The sequence below is a fragment of the Anomaloglossus baeobatrachus genome, chromosome 9 (genome assembly GCF_048569485.1).
Source record: "Anomaloglossus baeobatrachus isolate aAnoBae1 chromosome 9, aAnoBae1.hap1, whole genome shotgun sequence".
Lineage (NCBI taxonomy): Eukaryota > Metazoa > Chordata > Amphibia > Anura > Aromobatidae > Anomaloglossus > Anomaloglossus baeobatrachus.
This window is the reverse complement of record NC_134361.1, coordinates 19,397,986-19,416,395: the sequence shown is the minus strand read 5'-3', so window position 1 is coordinate 19,416,395 and position 18,410 is coordinate 19,397,986. Positions and strand designations below refer to the sequence as shown.

The 18,410-nt window shown below is 41.8% G+C and overlaps 1 protein-coding gene across 16 annotated transcripts in view; it reads left to right on the top strand.

Moving 5' to 3' along the window:
- SYNGAP1 (synaptic Ras GTPase activating protein 1) overlaps positions 1 to 18,410 on the top strand; it is a 319,394-nt gene that overhangs the window by 221,345 nt on the left and 79,639 nt on the right. For 15 of the 16 annotated variants that reach the window (XR_012725275.1, XM_075323168.1, XM_075323173.1 and 12 more), the window contains 3 exons: positions 1,255 to 1,376; positions 4,823 to 4,976; positions 5,630 to 5,728. Coding sequence is in view for 15 of the 16 variants with exons in the window: in XM_075323168.1 (XP_075179283.1) it covers positions 1,255 to 1,376; positions 4,823 to 4,976; positions 5,630 to 5,728 (375 nt within the window). In the remaining variant the exon portion in view is untranslated. The remainder of the gene's footprint in view (positions 1 to 1,254; positions 1,377 to 4,822; positions 4,977 to 5,629; positions 5,729 to 18,410) is intronic. The other variant, XM_075323170.1, reaches the window with a different exon arrangement.

Sequence of the window (18,410 nt, the reverse complement as noted above, 5' to 3'; positions counted from 1 at the left end):
AAGACATCTCACAATTTTGGACTTTTCAGAGCCTGTCAAATCTCTCTTCTGACCCATTTTGCCAAAGGAAAGGAAGTTGCCTAATAATTATGCACCCCTTATATAGGGTGTTGATGTCATTACACCGCACCCCTCCTCATTACAGAGATGCACATCACCTGATTTACTTAATTGGTAGTTGGCTCTCAAGACTATAGTCTTGGAGTAGGACAACATGTATAACAAGTATCATGTAATCAAAATACTCATTTGACTAATAAGTCTGCACACAGTGTAGCTAAATTGCCCCAAAGCAGACACCCGTGTCCCACGAAAACGATGCGACCTGATAGGGATCGCTGGTAAGTCGCTGGGAGGTCGCAGGTGAGATGTCACACAGTAAGATCTTACCAGCGATGCAGGAACAATACAGGTCGCAGTAGCGATCTGTATAACGATCTCAGCAGTCACTGTGACCCTGTCACACCGTGTCAAACACAGCGATTTGTCCTGCCCAGCAGGACATCGCCTTTGAAGAAAATGGCCTGGACCATTCTGCAACGACTAGCGATCTCACAGCAGGGGCCTGATCGCTGGTAGGTGTCACACATAACAAGATCGCTAGCGGGATCAATCTGCGTCACAGAAACCGTGACTCAACAGCGATCTCGCTAGCGATCTCGTTATGTGTGACGGTACCTTTGCTCACTTTATTTACTCTCAGGTGTATGTTGTTCATGTGCGAACAATGAGGTTTTATTGTGTTGTCATAAATCACTTATTTAAGGTGAGCATATGCTTGTTTTATTAAATTTTATTTGGCCTGATGATGAGGGTAGGCCATCCTCGAAACGCTTAGCCCAGTTCATAATAATAAATTCCTTTTTTTTAACTATTTCTCTCCTTGGAGTTTATTATGTTATATCCCCCATTTTGTGCAGTGCCCATATGATACTGAGATTTTTTTACACCTGGAAATGTCTGTTCTCAACTAAAAGGACAGTCATACTGCACTGAGGCTTTTGATGGGTGGGTGTAGTGTCCCATCTAAGAGGAGATTGGTACTGTACTGAAACTTGTGATGGGTGGGTGTAGTTTCCCATCTAAGTTGACAGTTATACTGGGCTGAGACTTGTGATGAATAGGTGCAGAGTTTGCATGTATGGCTCCAGTTGAAATTACTAGTAATTGTTTGGGTCTGACCAGCCATGATGTGTGATATAGAGTTATGGAGAAACTGTAAGTGTAATATTACTTGTCCATCTCTACATCCAGCAGGGATTCCTGAGCCGTCGTCTAAAGAGCTCTATAAAGAGGACAAAGAGTCAGCCCAAGCTCGACCGAACCAGCAGCTTCCGGCAGATCCTTCCACGGTTCCGGAGCGCTGACCATGATAGGTAATATGGCATATATTGCTCCAGTTCAACGAACCGATGTCACCGTTACACGAAAGGGTGGAAAATGGAAAATTCTGTCAGTCATGATCATACTTCAACATAGATTTATGACATTTGTACATAAAATGATGATATGTAGTTATATGTGACCTTCATAGATTTTCTTATCCACTTGATGCTTCCCATTTTTTACTTCTGCCTCTCTATACCTAATCAATGCCTCACTTGTTCACTGTGGTGTATTTTGGATGTCCTCATCCTCCACCCAATGACCTCACATACAGTACAAACATATGCAACAATGACAGTCCTAATACAGTCCATATACACTATACAATATAGTCATTTACATGTGGTGCCCCAACTGGCATGATTACATTACTGTGCAGTTATAATTTTGCTTTCTTATTTGGATAAAATATTTATCTGCCCAGATACTGAGAGCAAGCTGACTGTAGGATATTAGAGACAACTCTTGGCTTAATGAGCCTAAGATTATTATTAATAAAGCACCCATCATATTTTCCAGCACTTTACAATCCATAGGATACCTGTTCAAACAAACAATATTAGATATTACAACGTAACATAAAATTCAATAATTAAAGAGGAGGATCACGTGCACAAAAGCTTACAATCTATGAGAAAGGTGTGTAGCCATTGTAACACTTTTGATAGATACTGAATTTTTTATCTTCTCAGCCATCTTCCCCTTCCTCTTCTGATTAGCTTTATCATTGTTACCAATCTTCCTATATTAGGAGTTCTGTTTTATCCACTTATCTTCCCATGCATGTTCCCTTGCTAGTTCTACCTCCTCATTTTTCCACAAGCATGTTCTTTCATACCTTATCCTACCTAATGATGGTTTACAACCATGGTCTTTCCAGTGCTTAGTACTCTGCAGTCCTGAATACCCATAGGCTCGATTCATTGAAACAACTTTGCAAGAATTTTTGTGTAAATTGCTTTGAAAAGTCACAATTTTTTTTGTGTAACTCAGAGTTGTGCAAACATTTTGAAACTTTTACCATTTTATGCCAATTTCTGCCAGCTGCTCCAAAATGGGACGAGCTGGGGCAGAACAAGGGTGTGGTGGGACGTGATGCCAGAGATCATCTAATTCTTGACAAGCTGTGGTGTTTCTTACTAGAGATGAGCGAACCTGAAATTTAAAGTTCAGCGTTCGTACCGAACACAGACTTTACAAAAAAAAATCAGTGTTGGAGTTCGAGTGCTTTTGTCGTGGGCGGAGGGGTCGGGAACGCTGCTTGCCTGGGAATCGCTGGCGCTCGGGTCCGGTGCGTCTGCTCCTCGGTGGCTCGAGCATGAGGCCGGACCCGGGGGCTCGAGCAGCGCCTCCTCACCCACGAGTGAAAAGGAGAGGTTTGGTGGTGGGATGTCGGTTGTGATGACACCCACGGAGTTGTGGTGATGGTGGGCACCACCGCTGCTGGTGACGGGGGTTTCCGGGAACGATGGCGGGGAGCAGCTGAGGGGTTGGCCCCTCCGTGGGTAGGGGCTGTTGGTCCCGGGGCCCCGGTTGGGGGTGATAGGTGCCGGTGCGGGGAGGCAGCGTGGATGCGGGGCAGCGTTACGGTGCAGCGCAGTGCCGGATGGCACTGGTGTACTCACTCAGGTAGTCAAGAACAGAGTCTCTGGTAAACCAAACGGCTGGATGGACGGGGCCCGCAGTCGGCTGCGGTGTCTTCACTCTCCCCGGATGGGTTGATGGTGGCTGTCGTTCCCTGCACCTATGTGTAAGTGTTTGACCCCTATGGATTCCTACGGGTGGTCCGCTCCCCGGCTTGTACATGTCGGGAGAGCCCGTTTTGCACGCAGGCGCCTGGTCTTTGGATCGTTGGCGGTGGCTCTTATCCGGACGGGTTGGGCTGTTGCCTTCTGATGGGACTTAGGTGGGAATGAACCCCTGAGGTCCAGACCGCAATCAGAGAATTTGACCGTTACGGCGGCTTCCAAGCCTAGTCGGGGTCTGAGTACCCTGCCTTGGTGCTTGGCTTCAATCCGCTCCCCGGTTCGGTACTGGCGGGCCACCGCCCGACCCCGGTCCTACGGTTCCACAGACCTCCACCAACTCCTGCAGACGGCCACCACCGTCTGCCAACCTTGCTGATAGTGCCTGGGCTCCGACCCAGACACACACTGTCTATCCTCTCTCTACCACCTCTCCACTCCACTCCTGAACTTGACGCTCCTCAAACTGACTACTTTTCCGGTCTCCAGACCTGTGAACTCCTCGGTGGGTGGGGCCAACCGCCTGGCTCCGCCCCACCTGGTGTGGACATCAGACCCTGGAGGGAGGCAACAAGGGTTTTGTTTGACAGGTGTTCCTGACCAGGGGAGGGTGTGTGTGTGTGTGATGTTATTCTGTGACCCCTGGGGTCCAGGGCGTCACACTTTACGTATCCAAACCACTGGAGGAAGCATCGCTGTGCTCAGATACACTCGGTGCTCAGCTCAGTGTGAGCTGCTTGCAACGTTTAAATGGCTGGCAATTGGGGTAAAATCAGTGTTACCGGATTTGGTGTGCACAAAAAAAACTGGAAAAAATGGCTGCATGTTGGCGGAGCCGAACTGCCAATCAGTGACTTCTAAAGAAGTTTAGGTCATCTGGGTCCAGAATAGAACTTTAGATAAAGTCCACCTGAATCCGCAGAACCTGAACTTCCACGGGTCGCTCATCTCTATACCTTACACCAGAAATCTTATTTCAAGTGACTGCATTGAGTAAGATTGGTAAGGCATATGGAGGCACATGCTACTCATCATGCTTTCCGGATTAATTAAGAGATGTACACTTCTTCATGAATCAGAAGTGCTTTACTCCACCATGCCCCCTCATTAAGACCAGCCAGAAATTTGCCGGTCTTGATGAATTGTGGCTATATTCTTTTTTAGTCCGACCTTACTGACAAGCCCTCATATTCTATCTACTCCCCTTTCCATGGCTATTTACCCTTTTGCTGTGTATTATCTTTTGACCATTCCCTGCCTTGTTCTTTTTTCCTTGTTTGCTTGTCTCCTTAAACCCCATTTACCTTTTTTTTTTGTTTGTATGTCACATACAATTTTTTTTTTTTTCTCTCTGATAATTTTATTGAAGCAGTTAGTGATGAAGTTCTCATCTAGACATGGAACACAAATGCTCAGCAGCAAAAACACCACTACTCACAGCTCTTTCACTGCCTTGTATACTGCCTTGTGTGACACCCATCTAAAAAAAAAAAATACATTTACATCAGTGACTTTTTTGTTGTTTCTGCCCTTCTGAACGATTATGTCCCTCTATAATGCAAATTGTGTAAAATGCAATTCTAACATTTATGTATTTATAATATTCAGTTTATACAATAGTGTTTAGATTATAGTTGGGGCTGCTCATTACTCATTGGTTTCCTAGCACAATCCCATTATGTGATCCACAGGGCACGTCTCATGCAGGCTTTTAAAGAGTCGCACTCTCACGAGTCCTTGCTCAGTCCCAGCAGCGCGGCGGAGGCTTTGGATTTGAACCTGGATGAAGATTCAGTGGTGAAACCTGTGCACAGCAGTATCCTGGGGCAGGAGTTTTGCTTTGAGGTGAGAGATTCAACTTCTTAATCCACAATGATCATTACTCTTTTGGTATTGAAGTGAGCTATTACAGCCTCCGTATGTCAGCCTATAAAAAATAGATTAATCAGTCATTGATGATTGCTAAATCTAAGCGGAAAGGCAATAGAAGTGAGCACTGCTTGGGGTGAGCATGGATTTTCTTGGTACCTAAATTTTTAGTCCTAAAGTCTGTCAACGTTGTGCATATATAATGGATCAGTAGGTTTTACACTGATAGGCATAATACACTGCACTTATAGAGATTGTCTAGGGAGTAAAATATTTTCACAAAATGTCCGCATACCTTTACAAAAAATTTAAAGGAGCCCTAAGCAGAGCCTATTGCAGAACTGCCATAATCCCCTATTTACTTTTACTGTGATGCAGCTGCAGTAAAGAGTAGAGGCTTGGGGTGTACTGGACACCATTGTAACAGGTGCAGCGAGGAATCTGTGGAATCAATATTACTTATTTTATTCTTATTTCTTAAAGCAAAATGATCATATTGTGACTTTTTTTTATTCTCCAGACAACCCCTTTAGGTATTTGAGTATTATATCAGCTTTCAAGCGACTGTACGGGCAACTAAAAAGAAATTGAGACACAAAAATGATAGAATGTTTTCGCTATCTATGTAGGTGACTACGGCATCGGGTACTAAGTGCTTTGCCTGCCGCTCGGCTGCTGAAAGGGACAAGTGGATAGAAAACCTGCAGAGAGCGGTGAAGCCTAACAAGGTATGGACCCGGATCATGAGGGTCATGACGACAAGACTATAATTTCATAATGTGCCTGAAATATCCATTATGTAGAGACATTTACCAATATATACCAGAGCAGTAAAGGGTGAGTTATGAGCGGACACTAGAACTAAGTATTTCACTGGATGCTTTATCTTGATATGTTTTACACCTCTTCTGACTGATTCATAGCCACTAGACTACCAGCCATAAATTGTGCTCTAATGGTTCTCACATGGTAGAGCTAAACATCTCTTTATACATCCTGATATGCCAATGTTTTACACTTTTTGTAGTCAAATACTAGGCACTAGACCACCATTGAAGATATGCTTTAATTGGTGTCTAGTTAATAGAACTAAACATCAACGTACTCATTATCCTAATGCTCCAGTGTTTCACACGTTCTGTGACTGAATCATAGCCACCAGATCACCAGGGAGAAGATTTGCTCTAATTGATGCACAGTTGGTAGAACTAAACATCTCACCATACCCATTATCCTCATATGCCAATGTTTTTCTCTTCTTATGACCGAATCCTAGCCACTAGACCACCTGGCGGAAGATGTGCTGTAATTGGTGTCCAGTTGGTAGAACTAAATATTTCACTGCACTTCTTATCCTGATACTCCGGTGTTTTACATCTATTGTGACCGAATCCTAGCCACTACACTACCATGGAGATTTGTTATAATTGATGCTCCGTTGGTAGAACTAAACATCTCACCATATCCATTATCTTGATACTCCAATGTTTTCCTCTTCTGACCGAATCCTAGCCACTAGACCACCAGGCAGATGTGCTGTATTTCGTGTCCAGTTGGTAGAACTACATATTTTACTGTATCTATTATCCTGATACTTCAGTGTATTACACCTTTTGTGACTGAATCCTAGTCTCTAGACCACCAGGGAGATGTGCTCTAATTGTTGTCCAATTGGTAGAGCTAAATAGTTTATTGTATCTATTATCCTGATACTCTAGTGTTTTTCATTTTTTGTGGCTAAATCCTAGTCACTAGACCACCAGGGAGAAGTTATGATCTAATTGGTGTCCAATTGGTAGAATTATACATCTAACCATATCCAATATCCTGATAGTCTAGTGTTGTACACCTCTTGGGATCAAATCCTAGCCAGTTGGAAGTAGATGTTTTCTAATTGGTATCCAAAACTTAGAATTAAACATCTCACCATGCCTATTATGGTGATAGTCCAGTGTTTCACACCTTTTATAATAGAATCCTAGACACACGATCACAAAGAAGATGTACTCTAAGTGGTGCCCAGGTGATAGAACTAAACATCTCACGGTACTCACTATCCTGATTTTCCAGTGTTTTACACTTCTTGTGACTAAATGTTAGCAACTAGACCACTAGGAATAAGTGGTGCTGTGATTGGTACCAATCTGGTAAACTTTTCACCCTAACCATTTTCTTTCTTTTCCAGTAATATACACCTCTTGTGACCCAATCCTAGCCACTAGACCACCAGGGAGATGTGCTCTATTTGGTGTTCAATTGGTATATAACTCAGCGTCTTAACATACCCATTATCCTGAAAGTCCAGTTTTGTACACTTCTTGTGAGCGAATCCTAGCCACTAGACCACCAGGGAGAAAATATGCTTTAATTGGTGTCCAAATGGTAGAGCTAAACATCTCATCATAGCCAATATCCTAATATTCCCATGTTTTACACCTCTTGTGACTGAATCCTAGCTACTAGATCACCAGTGCAAAGATATGCTCTAACTGGCACCCAGTTGGTGCTGCTGCTCCTTCATTATGTTCACTTGAATTGGGGACAAGCTGCAGTTCCCCTGCACAGCGAATGACTGGATGCTGCTGTATTGCAACGTGTTAAAATGTTCTGAGTTGTCCTAATTTGTTATTTAAGGTTGACAGATCAGGACACTGGGGAATGCCTATTCATTAATTGTCTGACTGTTAAAAGGAACCTGTCAGGTGCAATATGCACCCAGAAGCACGAGCAGTTCTTGATGCATATTTCTAATCCCTGCCTAACTGTCCCAGGCTATAGTATCTTACATAAAGAGAACTTTAGAAAAAGTATTTCTAAAGATCCTTTATGATATGCTAATAAGCATAGGGACTAGTTGCAAAGGCATTAGTTCCTGCACTCATTCTGCCCTCTTAGCATGTTAGCACGCCCACAGGGGCTTGCTAACTTGCTATTCAATGCCCATTGCCCGGCGTCATCAGTGATGTGTATACCTGTGTCCACTGACACTACTTCAGATTGCCGGGTCAGCGCGCATGATCTGAAGTCCCGATCATGCGCACTAAACCTCTCTAAAGCTGCGATTCGTACACTTGGCTTCACAGTGCGCATGACCGGAAGTGCTGAGCGTTCTGATCCTGCGCATTGATCCTAAACCCAGCGTTCTGAAGCGGTTACAGTAGACACAGTTACGCATGTGAACAATTTGACAGGAAAGTCCAGCACCAGAATATTCCTTAAAATTTTCCTTCGCTTCTTTATTCAAAATTTACATACACGTCTTAAAAACAGGTATATACCATGGAGTGAGCCCTGTTAAGTTTACGCGTTTCGGAATAAATCCTTACTCATAGGCATATAAGAGCAACTAAAAAGTAACCCCACATATAAAACCAAGCTAATGCCAAGCACACAATGTGATAATTCACTTCATTAACCTTTTAGGAAAGAAACGCCCAGTTACAACACAGAAAGCAGTTCATAAATATATATACACATAATATCCACAATAAATGTTCATGCAATATACATCTCACAATTACAATAGATCATTTGACACATAAACAATATTGGGTATGAAAGACATGACAATATGTATGATCATTTAATATTGTTGCATGTGCACTCCTTTACAAATCGAAGCAGTGTGCACAAGTCCAATACAGATGTACAAATGTCGTGAACTATTCACCAAATATATCCACTCCCATGTACTGTATATCCAGATGTAGTACAAATTTACAGTTATATACAGGTACGCATGGGACCACTGATGATGCTGGGCAATGGGCATTGAATAGCATGTTAGCACACCCCTGTGGGTGTGCTAACATGCTAAGAGGGCAGAATGAGTGCAGGAACATAGCCCTTGCGACTAGTCCCTGCACTCATTAGCATATCATAAAGAATCTTTAGAAATATTTTTTCTAAAGAAGACCTCTTTATGTATGCTACTGTGTTTTTCAAAAAATAAGACACATTATTTTTGCCCCGAAAAGGGTGCTAGGGAAACACAATTGGGGGTAACTCTACACCCCCCCCCCCCAAAACAAAGACCCCTCTTCCCAGGAGAATTGTACCAAACCCAGGGCATTTGCATGGCTCCCAGGTCCTACTGCGATCTTCGGCTAGTGCTCCCAGAAGGTATGCGCCACACAGTCCTGCCCTGCTTCTGGCCGATACACATACATTAGATCGCAGACACATCAGATCGCACACACACACATCAGGTCACCCACATTATCACACATCAGATCACACACACCACATCCAGTGATATGGATTGCCTCCAGCCAGGAGGGAAAGATGATATGCAGTGCAATGGAGAGCGAGGACCTGCAATGGAATGCATGGAAGACTCGGTGGTGGAACGCATTGATGTGTTCCGCCACAGGTCCTCTATGCATTTCACCGCAATGCGTTCTATGATTCTCTGCCAACCAGAAGCAATCGGTATCACCCGATGTGGTGAGTGTGTAAGTAATCTGATGTGTGATTGTGTGTGTGGGTGTGCGATCTGATTGTGTGCGGGATCTGATGTGTGACAGTGTGCAATCTGATGTGGGTGTGCGATCTAATGTGTGTGAGTGTACGATCTGATGTGTTTCGGTGTGCATTCAACCACAGGTCCCATTTGGCGTCTGGTGAGTATGATTACAGAGTCTTCTGTCTTTCTTTTGGGGGTGTCTGCGCTCTATAATGAGGTGTGCTGCAGTATTCTATAACTTCTTTAGCTGCATGGAAACTTCATTATTGAACTGTGACTAGGGCTTATTTTTAGGGTAGGGCTTATATTTAAGCCTGAAATGCTGAAAATTCCTGCTGGGGTTTATTTTGGGAGAGGGCTTATTTTTTAGAAAAACACGGTACTATAGGCAGGGATTAGAAATATGCACCCAGAACTGCTCGTGGTTCTGGGTGCATATTGCACCTGACAGGTTCCCTTTAATTGCAAATATTCTGATATTTTTACAGAAATCCTGCCCATTATGGACTGTGGTGGACACAATAGCACAGTTCTGATTATGTTTCAACATGATATTTATACCTATATGCATAAAAAGCATGTGCAGAAACAGTTAAAATCCAGAATGTTATCATGATATTTGGGCAACAATGAAGGGAGAAAGTTGAACGAGACCCAACTCTAATAATGACATCTGAACCCAAGGCACAACTCCATGGCATGTTCTAAAAACTAGAAACAATTATAAATTTAGGCCAATAAAAGGGTTGTCACAGTATCTTCTGCATGAGTGCACTGATTGCTGGCCTTCTAGCTATCTGTTTGCTGGGGGAGGCAGGTTATTCCTGCTTGATTGACAGCTTCAACAAGCAGCATTGTTGTGCCTCTAGCCCAATTTGGCCATGCTGATGCATAAAGCTATATGAGGCAGCTTTGGCTCTGAAGCATTGGTGGAATGCAGAGGCACTGAAGCTGGCTGGGATGGGGAATTTTCAGAGTGCTTCAGCGATCAAAATTTAAAGCAGTGCTTACAATATCTATTGAAACAGCTTGTAAGCACGGCACATGATTGGTCACTGCTGCTAAACTGCAGTGGTAGCAGGTAACCTAGGCAAATAACTGTAAAAAAAACAAACAGGATTTTTAATAAGTAATTTCAAAAGTTTTTACAAACACTTTGCAAGTGTACCCATATAACAACATTAGAAAAGCCCTATAATATCCTCATACTTGGCTGGTTTTATATATTTTGAGGATCAAAATAATTCTTTAGTTCTATGAAGTATCTTTCCATGTGATAGTGCTGTCAAAAATGCAATGTAGACTCTGCACCAGTGCCCACCAGAGTTCCCATGGACCTTGCTCCAAAAAGCGGCAAAGTGGTAAAATGACTGTAAAACTTAAGATTTTTAAGAAAAATGTTTTTTATATAGTTGTCACAGCATCATTTTCAATGTGAGAATCTTATGTAAAAAGGAGGACACTTTGACTCCATGGCACTTACAGACCAAGATATCAAAGTTATTTGAAGGTGACCAACTTATATTTAATTAATGTAGGAATTCAATTCTATATTTTTTTCTATATAAAAGGAAATTCCTTCTGTCCAGCTTATTACTTGTAATGAAAAGGTCCCATTAACGGTTCTGTATATGGAGGTGAAATATAATTGTAATCTAATTATACAAATTAACAATGTGAAGTATAGACAATTATCATTAATTTCTGTACAGTCAAATGTTTTCAGGTATTAGAATTATGTGCAAAACATGTTTGCACTTTGCTTTAGTGGATAGTTGTAGATTGGCACCGTTTGGCAACTGCTGAGTTTCCAGGAGGAAAATACCCACCAGGTTCTGGCTTCTACCGTCTCCATGTCAGGTCCAGAAGTGCTGCTGACAATGCGTAGTCAATTCTGTGGGGTAAAATGACAATTTCTTTATTGGTTATCTAAAGTTACAGTCTGTCAGATGTATCTGCTGTTCCTCAGGAGTAGCCCGAACATGTACTTAAAGGGAATCTGTCAGGTTTTTACCCCATCTGAGAGCAGCATAATGTAGAGGCAGACCCTGATTTCAGCGGTGTCACTTGCTGAGTTGTTTGCTGTCATTTTGTTAAAATCAATGTTTGCTGCAGATCTAGCAGAACTCATAAATATGCTGGACTACCTGCAGCACGCCAAGTAGTCCTCTAATGATATTTTGCTGCTGATTAAACAGTGATTTGATTTTATCAAAACTACACTAAGCAGTGCAGTAAGTGACATATCGCTGGAATCAGGATCTCTGCCGCTACATTATGTTGCTCTCAGATTAGGTGGTGAAAACTTGGTGACAGATTCCCTTTAAAAGTCTCTATAATGTATTAAGGGTTTTTTTGAGCTTGGCACAGTATGAAGATCTACTAAATCATACTCAGACTGAGACCCTTCTTTGACTCGTATAAATTAAAATTTATTTGCTAAAAGTGCAAAATACTCTAGACCAGGGGTCCCCAACCCGTCGCTCCTCACATGTGGCTCGCTGTCGGTCACTGGGAATGTACAGGCCGGTGGTTATTGGTGGGCAGAGTAGGCAGCTGATCCAGTGCCCCCCCCCCCGCTCTGAGGGGCCCCCAGCGTTTCAATCATAAACTTCAGCGATAGTACTAGTTCTGTACTATCGCTGAAGTTATCGCAGTTGCAGAATGACCTTTGGTGACATCACAGTCATGTAACCCACCTAAGGTCCTAATGCTGCACTGCAAGAGTCCAGGCCTGCACATATGCAGTGTCAAGGACCTGGAGAATCCACATTTATTCAAATGTATGCGCGTTTTCCAGGCACTCATACATTTGAACAGTGAGGAAACAGGACTGAGGCAGAGGAGTTCCTGAGCACTGCACCAACATACCGTTATCATCAGGGCCAGGGCTGCAGAGATGAAGAGTAGGATGCGCAGGCACAGGTAAGTGCTCCAGAGGAGCCGAAGAGGACATGTACAATAATTGTAGATGAGGGAGCTGTGGTGGGGCAGGAGCGGTGTTACTTTACAAGGGACATTGTGGGGCAGTGGGGGACTTTTATGAGGGACATTATGGGTGAGTGGGGGACATTATGAAGCATATTGGGACATTATAGGGCAGTGGGGGACATTATAAAACAAATTAAGACATTATGGAGCAATAAGGGACATTATGAAGCGTATTGGGACATTATGGTAAAATGGGGGACATTATAGAGTAATTTAGGACATTGTGATGCAATGAGGGACATTATGGAGCAAATTGGGACATTTTGGGGGAATGAGATGCATTCTGGGGCAATGGTAACATTATAGAGCAAATTGATTGGGGCATTATGGGGCAATGAAAGAAATTATGAAGCAAATTAGGATATTATGAAGAAATGGAGGAAATGAAGCAAATTGGTACATTGTGGAGCAATGGGGGACATTATGGGGTAATGAGGGTCATTATGAGGCAATTAGGAAGGAGATTGTGAAATGCGGCATAGTATAATGAGCTGGGGGTAATTTTTGCAGAGATGTACTATGGGGAGATATTGTAGAAAGGGCAAGTTTTGGGGGGACATTATGAAAAAGGGCACTTTGTGGGGCTATTTTAGAGAGGAGCAGTGTATGGGGGGATATTTTGTGCAGGAAGTAATTAACTCCTTTTGATTCCACTTGTTTTCCCCAACATTATTAAATAAAGGGAGCCAGGATAGGGGACATTATTAAATAAAAGGGGCCAGGATGAGGGACATAATTACTATATGAGGCCAGAATGAGGGACAAAAAATATTGGTTTTTGGTGGCAAGCGGGGCATAATTACTGTAGGGGCAATTTATGGGACATTATTACTGATGAAATATAAGTTAATTTTGAAGATACGGTCTTCCATGAGGGAACAAAAGTATGATATAGTGTAGAAATTGGTGAAAAAGTGTGGAATGTGCACTGGAAGTGATCAGCTATAGGTGACTGTGTTATTTTCTGTCGCGTCATGGCAGGAAGAAGTGATAGAGATCAGCACCAGATGAAAAGGAAGAGCGAAGATGATAAACTTTAGCTAGAGATGTCACTGGTAAGACAGTGTATTACATGTGTACACACACACTACTATATACAGAGCCCCTGTGTATAATGTCACTGGTGATCACTGTATTACCTGTACACTATATACAGAGCTCCTGTGTAACATGGCACTGATGATAAGTGTTTTTCCTCATGATCATTATTGTAGTATTGTATGTCCCTGTATGGTAGTAATTTGTGGACTGGTCACGGTGTGATGGTATTTTTCTCTTGTGTGTGGTATTATTTGGTCATTATGTGATCTGGTTATAGTGTTGCGGTATTTCTTCTTTGTATGTGGTAATATTTGGTTTCTATGTGGTCTAATTATGGTGTGGTGGTATAACTCTCTTGTATGTGGTTGTATTTGATCACTATATGTTGGTAATAATATATTGTCTGGTCACAGTGTGGCATTATTTCTCCCTTGTATGTGGCTGTATTCGGTCACTATGTGGTGGTAATATGTTGTCTGGTCACAGTGTGGCGGTATTTCTCCCTTGTATGTGGTATTATTGGTCTTGGTAAAATGAGTTGTGTTGTGTATGGAGGTCACTTTTTCTCTCTGATATCAATATGAGGAAGATTCTTTATTTCCAATTGTTATTCCTTGTTTTCTACTGCTAAATTGGCTTTAACTACGTCATCATCTCTACAATGTGGCTCTCATCCAATTTTCAAAGTCGAATGTGGCTCTCAAGGTAAAAAGGTTGGGGACTCCTGCTCTACATACTCATTTTGGTGACTGATATTCTTTATACACACTCTCCATACATAATCACTGTTACCTCCAGTGGAGGCTTTTAGCTTAGGCCGGTTTCACACATCCGGCTTTTTGCCGTTTTGCCGGATGCGGCACTGTCCCGTACAGTTAATACAGTACAGTGACAGCGCTGTAACTTCCGGGTCACATGTGCCGGTCACATGACAGCATGTGACCAGCGCTTGTTGCGCTGTCATTGTACTGTATTAACTGTACGGGAGAGCGCCGCATCCGGCAAAACGGCAAAAAGCCGGATGTGTGAAACCGGCCTTAGGGAAACAAATTAATTGGCCAGTTTCAATTTCCTTCGTAACTCCAGATACAAACTACTACTAGTACTAGCTTGCTTCACATAGTACATGAACTTGAATAGAATGATGGTAAAGCTACACTTCCGCTATTATTTTTATAATTAAGTAACAATATAGTTGGTTATTAACCAACACCACAAAGGTTTTGGGGTATATTTTGCCTATACCAGTTTTATTTTATGTGCCATGTCTGTGTTTCTGCAGTCATGAGTCCTTTGTCCCCTCTAATATTGTTCTCTTAATGCAGAATACATTTCCCATAATGCCAGTCTTATTAAACTGATTTTGCTCCCATCTAATGACAGCCAGTAATTAATCCATATCATAGAGAGTCTTCGTGTATCCTATGTGATGTATACAGTACTTAGTATATTCTATGTAATATATACAGCATTCTTGCTCTATTCTGTGTGATGTACACTACACAGCAATATCAGTGTTTTCTGTGTGATGTATGCAGCAGTCTTAGTGTATTCTATTTGATGCAGAAGTCTTGATGTATCAAATGTTATGTATACAGCAAAGTCTCACTGTATCCTATGTGATGTGTACACCGCAGTCTTATTTTGTCTGTGTCTGTATGTACAGTAGCTACGTAAAGTATTCAGACCCCTTTAAATTTTTCACTCTGTTTCATTGTAGCCATTTGGTAAATTAAAAAAATTATCTTTTTTTTTCTCATTAATGTACACTCTGCACCCCATCTTGACAGAAAATAACAGAAATGTAGACATTTTTGCAAATTTATTAAACAAGAAAAAATGAAATATCACATGGTTATAAGTATTCAGATGCTTTTCTTAGTATTCAGTAGAAGCACCCTTTTGAGCTAGTACAGCCATGAGTCTTCTTGGGAATTATCCAAGTTTTTCACAGCTTAGGGTCATTGTTTTGTTGGAAGGTGAACCTTCGGCCAAGTCTGAGGTCCAGAGGACTCTGGAAGAGGTTTTCTTCCAGGATATCTCTGTACTTGGCCGCATTCATCTTTCCTTCAATTGCAACCAGTCGTCCTGTCCCTACAGCTGAAAAACACCCCCATAGCATGATGCTGCCACCACCACGTTTCACTGTTGGGATTGTATTGGGCAGGTGATGAGCAGTGCCTGGTTTTCTCCACACCAATCCTCCGCTTAGAATTATCACCAAAAAGTTCTGTCTTCATCTCATGAGACCAGAGAATCTTATTTATCATAGTCTGGGAGTCCTTCATGTATTTTTTTTGCAAACTCTGAGGGCTTTCATATGTCTTGCACTGAGGAGAGGCTTCTGTCAGCCACTCTGCCATAAAGGCCCAACTGGTGGAAGGCTGCAGTGATGGTTGACTTTGTGGAACTTTCTCCCATCTCCCTACTGCCTCTCTAGAGCTCAGCTACAGTGTTCTTCGGGTTCTTCTTTACCTTTTTCACCAAGGCTCTTCTATGATTGCTCAGTTTGGCTGGACAGCCAGGTCTAGGAAGAGTTCTGGTTTTCACAAACTTCTTCCATTTAAGGATTATAGAGGCCACTGTGCTCTTAGGAACATGGAGTACTGCAGTAATTTTTTTTGTAACATTGCCCAGATCTGTGCCTTGCCACAATTCTAACTCTGAGCATCTTGGGCAGTTCCTTTGACCTCATTACTCTCATTTGGTCTGACATGCACAGTGAGCTGTGAGGTCTTATATAGACAGGTGTATGCCTTTCCAAATCAAGTCCTATCAGTTTAATTAAACACAGCTGGACTCCAATGAAGGAGTAGAACCATCTCAAGCAGGATCACAAGGAAATGGACAGCATGTGACTTAAATATGAGTGTCTGAGCAAAGGGGCTGAATACTTATGACCATGTGATATTTCAGTTTTTCTTGTTTAATAAATTTGAAAAAATTTCTACATTTCTGGGGAGTTTTTTCTGTTGAGATGGGGTGCAGAGTGTACATTAATGAGCAAGAAAATTAACTTTTTTGAAGTTATCAAATGGCTGCAATTGAAACAGAGTGAAAAATTTAAAGGGGTCTGAATACTTTCCGTACCCACTATATGTTATTCAGCAGGGTCTTAGTGCATCCTGTGGGATGTATGCAACAGATTCCCAACATCTCCTATGTGATATATACATCAGTCAAAAGTATATCCTGTGTGATGTATACAGCAAAGACTCAGTATTCTTTGTGATATATACAGCAGAGACTGTATATCCTGTTATTGTATTTGTACAGCAGAGTCTATGGGTCCTATATGATCTATACATCAGTCCCAGGGTACCCTATGTGACATATACAGCACATTCTCATTGTATCCTATGTAACGTATGCCGCACAGCAGCAGTGTATCCTACACTGACGAGCAAAAGTGTAACAATGTTTTAAACTTTTTCAGCTGCATATTTCACCATCCACTACAGCTTCGAACATAAGACTACAATAATGTTATAGACAATCATCTTGGCTATCTCATAAATAAATTTGAGTTGCAACTATTTAATTATGCAGATTCTTGTCATGTCACTTCATGGTTACTGTTTTGCTCCTATAAATCTAAATTTAATTTTTTTATTATTTTATTAGTGTTTTGTAAATCCACCTTTGGCTTTCTACACTGCTTGAATCCTCCTGCGCATGCTCGCGGTCAGATTCAAGCATGTCTGCCCGAAATCTGATCCCAGGTCTTTTTTACACGTTCCCAATGTTGGTTCATTTTGGTTGACTCACTTGGCTATGAATACAGCTTTTTATTCAACTCTACCCACAAGTGGTCAATTGGGTTGAGGTCTAGAGACTGTGGGAGCCAATCCAGCTTCTCTGCTTCATTGTCATTGAACCAGTTCTTTGCCAATGTCAACGTATGCTTCAGGTTTTGTCCTGGAACACTATGTTGTCATTTTCATACCCATAGTACTTGAGTGTACGAAGTAACTCATTTTTGTAGGATACTAACATCTAGCTCAGCATTGAGACCATCATTGATCATGGTCAAGTATCCAAGTATTCAACATCTTTGGCTGTGAAACAACCCCATATCATCAGGCTTCCTCCACCGAACTTGACAGTTCCTTCAATTTTTCAATCTGTTAGCCCCTTTTTCCCTTGTTTCTTCTAGACTCATTTGCACCCTTAAGAGCCTAATCTATTGACTTTCATCTCATCTCTCCAAATCAGCTGTTTCCAATCTTCTACTGTCCACTTTTTGTACTTTGCAAACTTGAGTCGACGCTTCTTATGATGATAATGAAGTCGAGGCTTCACCTTTTTTCAGGCCACCATTCCAAACTTGTGTAACGTGCATAGCACGGTGCTTTCATGGACGTCTGTAATCTTAGTATTAAAAAGCATATAAGCTGCCTACACTGCAATGTTTGTCGTGCCAGATCTTGTGATGAACTGACTTGTTGACTCAAATTTTTTGCCTGGACGTTCAACCTTTGGCTGTTGAATGGATGGACGGATGGATTTCATTTTGTATTCTTCTAACTGTCATGGCACATATATGAAGCAGTTTGGCAATTTACGTTGTTGAGAGACTGCTATCGATGATGCTGTTTCTCTTTTCTCTGATGTCTTCTTCATGGCTGCTCCTCAATTCAAACCAGTGATGTTTCACTTTTGAATTAACCTACGCAGTGATGTATTTGGGAATTGTTGTAATTTGTAGTATACAGAAAGAAAAATATTTTTCAATCACCATTTGCAAAACAGTAACAATGCAGTGATGTGACAAGACTCTGCATAACTAATCATATGCTAGACAGATGCAAGTCAAATTTATGTATGAGAGAGCCAAAATGATTGTCTATAAAATGACAAAATCATATGTGATGTATAAAGCAGAGTCTTGATGTAACCTATGTGATGGATAC